General features: G+C 30.0%; 1 protein-coding gene across 1 annotated transcript in view; it reads left to right on the top strand.

The window, feature by feature from the left end:
* Positions 1-4,044: 4,044 nt before the first annotated feature.
* LOC149031287 (uncharacterized) overlaps positions 4,045-7,500 on the top strand; it is a 3,544-nt gene continuing 88 nt past the window's right edge. Inside the window, exons 1-3 of the mRNA XM_089176382.1 lie at positions 4,045-4,341; positions 4,599-6,187; positions 6,265-7,500. The exon at positions 6,265-7,500 is cut by the window's right edge and continues 88 nt beyond it. Coding sequence (XP_089032508.1) covers positions 4,045-4,341; positions 4,599-6,187; positions 6,265-7,500 — 3,122 coding nt within the window. The remainder of the gene's footprint in view (positions 4,342-4,598; positions 6,188-6,264) is intronic.

The following is a 7,500-nucleotide window of genomic DNA, read 5'->3' as shown; positions in this document are numbered from 1 at the left end:
TTATTATTGTTATTATTATTGTTATTATTATTGTTATTATTGTTATTATTGTTGTTATTATTGTTATTTTTGTTGTTATTACTTTTATTATTATGTTATTGTTATTGTTATTATTATTGTTATTATTGTTAATATTATTGTTTTTATTTTTGTTATTATAGTTATTATTATTGTTATTATTAGTGTTATTATTATTGTTATTACTGTTATTATTTAAGTTATTATTCTTTTTATTATTATTGTTATTATTGTTATTTTTATTGTTATTATTCTTATTATTATTTTATTATTATTGTTATTATAATGTTATTATTATTGTTATTACTGTTATTATTATAGTTATTATTATTATTATTATTATTGTTATTATTGTTATTATTATTGTTATTATTTTTATTATTATTGTTATTTTTATTGTTATTATTATTATTATTATTATTATTATTGTTATTATTTTTTTTATTATTATTGTTATTATTTTTTTTATTATTATTCTTATTATTGTTATTGATTGTTATTATTATTGTTATTATTATTTTTATTATTATTATTATTATTATTATTATTATTATTATTGTTATTATTGTTATTATTATTGTTATTATTGTTATTATTTTTATTATTATTGATATTATTATTGTTATTATTATTGTATTATTGTTATTATTATTGTTATTATTGTTATTATTATTATTATTTTGTTATTATTATTATTATTTTTTTATTATTGTTATTATTATTGTTATTATTATTGTTATTATTATGTTATTATTATTGTTATTATGTTATTATTATAGTTATTATTATTGTTATTATTAATGTTATTATTTTTAATACTATTGTTATTATTTTTGTTATTATTTTATTATTTTATTTTTATTGTTATTATTATTATTATTATTGTTATTATTATTGTTATTGTTATTATTGTTATTATTATTGTTATTACTGTTATTATTATGTTATTGTTATTATTATTATTTTATTATTATTATTATTATTATTATTTTTAATTATTGTTATTATTATTATTATTATTGTTATTATTTAATTATTATTATTATTATTATTATTATTATTATTATTGTTATTATTATTGTTATTATTGATATTATTAATGTTATTATTTTATTATTATTATTATTATTATTATTATTATTATTATTATTATTATTATTATTATTGTTATTATTATTATTATTTTTATTATTATTGTTATTATTGTTATTATTATTGCTATTTTTGTTATTATTATTGTTATTATTGTTATTATTATTATTATTATTATTGGTTTTATTGTTGTTATTATTATTATTATTATTGTTATTATTATTGTTATTATTGTTATTATTATTGTTTTTATTGATTATTATTGTTATTACTATTGTTATTATTATTGTTATTATTATTATTATTATTGTTATTACTATTGTTATTATTATTGTTGTTATTATTTTTATTATTATTGTTATTTTTATTATTATAATTATTATTATTGTTATTATTATTGTTATTATTGTTATTATTTTTAATATTATTGTTATTATTATTGTTATTATTATTATTATTATTGTTATTATTATTGTTATTATTGTTATTATTATTGTTATTGTTATTATTATTGTTATTATTCTTTTTATTATTATTATTATTATTATTATTGTTATTATTATTGTTATTATTATTGTTATTATTATTGTTATTATTATTGTTATTACTGTTATTATTATTTCTATTATTATTATTATTATTATTGTTATTATTATTGTTAATATTGGTATTATTATTGTTATTATTGTTGTTGTTATTATTATTATTATTATTATTATTATTATTATTATTATTATTATTATTATTATTATTATTATTATTATTATTGTTTTTGTTATTATTGTTATTTTCTTATTATTATTGTTATTATTATTGCTATTATTGATTATTATTATTGCTATTTTTGTTATTAATATTATTATCATTGTTATTATTATTGTTATTATTATTAGTTATTATTATTGTTATTATTGTTATTACTATTGTTATTATTGTTATTATTATTGTTTTTATTATTATTATTGTTATTACTATTGTTATTATTAATGTTATTATTGTTATTATTATTTTTATAATTGGTATTACAATTGTTATTATTATTGTTATTATTATTATTATTATTGTTATTGTTTTTAATATTATTGGTATTTTTATTGTTTTTATTGTTATTATTATTATTGTTATTGTTATTGTTATTATTAGTTATTATTATTGTTACTATTGTTATTATTATTGGTATTATTGTTGTTATTATTGTTATTACTATTGTTATTATTGTTATTATTATTGTTTTTATTGTTATTATTGTTATTACTATTGTTATTATTAATGTTATTATTGTTATTATTATTCTTATTATTGGTATTACAATTGTTATTATTATTGTTATTATTTTATTATTGTTATTATTATTGTTATTACTGTTATTATTATAGTTATTGTTATTTTTATATATTATTGTTTTTATTGTTATTATAATTGTTATTATTTTTGTTATTATTGTTATTATTGTTATTATATTATTATTGGATTAATTATTGTTATTATTCTTATTATTATTGTTATTATTATTGGTATGTTTATTATTATTATTATAATTACTGTTATTATTGTTATTATTATTGTTATTATTATTGCTATTATTGATTATTATTATTGCTATTTTGGTTATTATTATTGTTATCTTTGTTATTATTATTGTTATTATTATTGTTATTATTGTTGTTATTATTGTTATTATTATTGTTATTATTGTTATTATTATTATTATTGTTATTATTATTGTTATTATTTTTATTATTATTGCTATTTTTATAATAATATTGTTATCATTGTTATTATTATTGTTATTATTATTGGTATTATTGTTGTTATTATTGTTATTACTATTGTTATAATTGTTATTATTATTATTATCATTGTTATTATTTTTATTATTATTGCTATTTTTGATATTAATATTGTTATCATTGTTATAATTATTGTTACTATTATTGGTATTATTGTTGTTATTATTATTTTTATTATTATTGCTATTTTTGATATTAATATTGTTATCATTGTTATTATTATTGTTGCGTATTGCGCAATATGTGATGTGGACTGTGTGAGTTGTTGCCTGACGCGATCGAAGTTTGGAACGGGGCACAGAAGCGGGACCTACCGGCGCCGTTTCTCTCGGCGTATGCTCGAGCACAAGTGGACACAATGCCGCTTCTTTAAGACAAAGCTTTCCCGAGCAGCGTGATTTTCCTCGACAACCCTATGCTAGCTCGACGGACCATGGAGAGTGACCCGACGGTCATTGGCCAATCAATTTGGGGAAGGGGGCGCACAGGATTGCCCGTTCCCCTATAAAAGGCCACGGAAAATCGTCGATCCAAGCCATTCAGTCAGCAACACTCGATTCACATATAACCAACGCATCAAGAACAAGGAAAACTCATCGGCACCCGACAAGGCAGCCTAACCACATCTCATCACGCAATCATCAGGCAGCTCAGCATCGGGGCGATAGTTTACATACAACAACGCAGCAGCGTATTATAAAGGAACAATTCGATTCACAGTCCTACACGGAACAACTCTATTCACATTACTCCACCATCCTTTAAAGCCGTCTCATTTTACGATAAATAAAGAACATTGTACTGATCAAGGCACCTGTACGCAACATAATTTTTTGGTCCTTCGAGCCGGATTGCTGATCCATCTACTTCAGTCGGCGCCTGTAGAACAGCAGTTCTCTTCAAGTGGACGAGAAAGAGGCAGGGAAGACTTCGCATCAACGAAGCAGCGGGACGCAACTCAAGGCGCACACTCACTCAACACAGGAGAATCAACGCAGCACACAAGCATCCTGGAGGCTGGAGTGTAGCATCGCGGGACAACAATACGAAAACGTGAGTCTTGCAATACTTTTTAACGAGTCATCAACCTGAAGTCGTATTCCCCCCTCTTATCTCTCCTCATTTTGTGCCTTTTTATCGTAAAATGTCGCGATCAACAACAGAGTGTACCGAGGCGCAGCTTATACGGAGGCGCGCGCCTTTAAAAAGTAAATTTACAGTTTTCAAAAAGTTCGTAACTGACCTAGAGAATCCTAACGATAACGATATAGCAAAATTAAAATCAAAATTAAAACAAATCGATTCGGACATGATAGCTTTCGAGAATGTTCAGACCGATTTAATAGCGGTTGCCTCCGAGGAGACGTGGGAAATCTACGTAAAGGAAGGTGACGAAATTCGCGAGTCAATCGAAGACGCGTTAATAAAAGCAGAAAGTATAGTAAAAAAAATTCGATCATGCCGCGACATCAAGTGCTAACCCGGCCATTAATGAACCTGTAATATTGCCATCTGCGTGCACATCTATTGGTACACACAATCCCCCCACGAAGCGATAAACTTGTACAATTGCCACCGGTGAATTTACCGCACTTCGACGGACGCTACGAAGAGTGGCCAAGCTTTGCTGATGGTTTTCAATCGATCGTTGGAAAAAATTCGGAATTACGAGATATACAAAAATTTGCGTATTTAAAGTCATGCGTATCGGGCGAGGCAGAAGAGAAAATACGAGATTTAGTAATTACCGAGGGCAATTATCAGATAGCATGGGAACTACTAGAGTCATATTACGACAATCCTATTTTATTAATTAATCGACACATAAGGGCAATTCAAGAGTGCCCCAAGATGAGTAGACAATCTCCGGAATCGTTAATTCAGGCCGCGAACACTCTCGTTACCAACTATAAAGCGTTATTATCCACAAAAAAGAATTTTGCTGAGGCATTCCCCATATACATGATCGTTTCCCGAATGGACGAACAGACTCGGTATGAATGGGAGAAGCAGCGTCCCAAACTAGAGTTACCGACCATAGACGAGCTTTCAAGTTTCTTATTTAATGCCGGACGCGCACTTCTTACGTCGCAACCTGCAAAAGAGTCAAGAGATACGGGAAGGAATAGTATGAACAATCCGCCTAGACCGCTTACACGGTACGGCAATCCGCGAAGCGCAGCACAGCTCAATACACGTTATACAAATTTTCAAAGACCGTCACAGAACGATGCACGCCAAAATCCAGTACAGGTTTATGCGTCACAATTTCAAAGTCAATGCTACGTATGTTCGGGTAGTCATCTAGTATTTGCATGCGATCAATTAATAGGTGCTAACGCCGAGGAGCGAAATAGGATCGTCAAAGAAGCAGGATTATGTATAAATTGTTTGCGACCTGGTCATAGGGCTGAGGATTGCCGTTCTAGTTATTGTAGAAAATGTGGGAACAAGCACAACACGTTATTACATATAGACGAACAAATTTCAGCGGTGCAATGCTCATACGTTAAAATCAATCATGCACCTCTGCCTACGTTATTATTAACCGCTGTGGTTTCATTATTGGATCGCGACGGTATTCCACACAAGTGCCGAGTACTCCTAGATTCAGGCGCCGGGGCTAATTTCTTAACGTTCGAGTTTGCCAGTAAGCTACGAATCGCACAACAAAGTGTGAACATACCAATAACCGGGATAAATAAAATTGAAACTAACGCCACCAAGGCCCTAGTAACGACCATGCAATCGCAGACAGAAAACTACGCAGTTGAACTAAAGTTCTTACTTCTACCCAGTATAACAAATATTTCACCATCGCAACCAATACCCCCGGAAGAATTAACAATACCTGCAAATATCCGCTTGGCTGATACCGGTTTCGATAAACCTTCGAGAATAGACGCGATTCTCGGCATGCCCATTTTCTGTGCTTTATGGCACGCCGGACAGATTATTCAAATCAATGAATCAATATCTTTGCAAAATTCACGATTAGGTTGGATCGCAGTAACGACCTCAAATATGCATTTGCCACGAAACGTAAAATGCCATACCGCACTTATAGGATTGCAAGAACAATTAGAAAATTCTTGGCGCGTTGAGCAAACGCCAGAAAGGAAAATCAGATCTCAGGAGGAGGAGTATTGCGAATCGCACTATGAAACTAATACGCGCCGTGATCCATCGGGTAGATATATAGTAAGACTACCACTCAGGGAAAACGCAAATCAATTAGGGGATTCATACGTCAATGCACTGGAGAGATTTCATGTGTTCGAGCGGTCGTTAGCGCGTAAACCGGGGGTACGCGAAGAATATCGAAACTTTTATCCGAATACGAGGATTTGGGGCATATGGAAAGGGTCGAAGAGTCTTCCCGTACGGAAGGCTATTATTTGCCACATCATGCCGTAGCTAAACAATCGAGTATTACAACCAAGCTGCGGGTGGTTTTCGATGCATCCGCGAAATCGAGTAGCGGTCTATCATTAAATGATATCTTAATGGTCGGCCCAATGATTCAGGAGGACTTATTCACCATTCTCTTGAGATTTCGGTCACATCCATTCGCGCTTACTGCAGACATAGCCAAGATGTATCGACAAGTAACAATGGATACGCGTGATCGTATTTATCAGAATATTCTTTGGCGTCGAGGATTAAATGAACCGGTCGGAACGTACCGACTTAAAACAGTAACATATGGCACGGCAACCGCGTCTTGTTTAGTGACTCACACGCTACATCAACTTGCTAACGACGAATCAAGACAACACCCAAGGGCATCCATTATCTTAAAGGAAGACTTCTATGTCGATGATCAATTAATGGGAGCCCATACGATAGACGAGACTAAACAAATTCGCGACGAGCTCATAGCGGTGACAAATAAGGCGGGCATGCATATACATCAAACAATAGGCAAAAAACCAACGGTTGAATTGGTGTGCGCAAAATCAAAGGTTGCACCTCTCAAGACACAATCGCTTCCGCGTTTAGAATTGTGTGGCGCGGTCTTACTGGCGCGCCTGTACAGAGTCACTAGGAACGCGCTGCGAAGAATCAAATTTCGTCGTTCAGTGTTTTGGTCGGATTCAGCAATAGGTTTGCATTGGCTCAATACACCGCCACATTTACTAAAAACGTTTGTAGCGCATCATTTAACTCGAGTGATTAGAGAGACAGTACTCAACTACGAAACATTGCTAACGTATGATCTAGAGATAGAGGCCATCCTCAATTCTCGCCCTCTCACCCCTTTATCCAATAATCCAAATGACCTACGCGCTCTCACTCCTGGACACTTCTTGATAGGTGACTCGTTGATAAGTTTGCCAGAGCACGATTTCAGGGATATACCATGCGGCCGGTTGTCGCAATGTCAACATATACAACAAATGCGACAGCACTTTTGGACGCGATGGAGCAGGGAGTATTTGAATAAGCAAACGGTGCGTAAAAAATGGCACAAGGACGCGACGGATAACATAAGGATTGGCACACTAGCTATTCTGAGGGAAGACAATGCTCCTCCTCTTAGGTGGCCATTGGGTCGAGTGACGGAGCTACATACTGGTCCTGACGGCATAACACGTGT

The sequence above is a fragment of the Polistes dominula genome, unplaced genomic scaffold (assembly GCF_049000335.1).
Source record: "Polistes dominula isolate Pdom_NZ unplaced genomic scaffold, Pdom_raw_medaka contig_331, whole genome shotgun sequence".
In the NCBI taxonomy this organism is placed as follows: Eukaryota; Metazoa; Arthropoda; class Insecta; order Hymenoptera; family Vespidae; genus Polistes; species Polistes dominula.
This window is presented reverse-complemented; position numbering and strand designations above follow the sequence as displayed.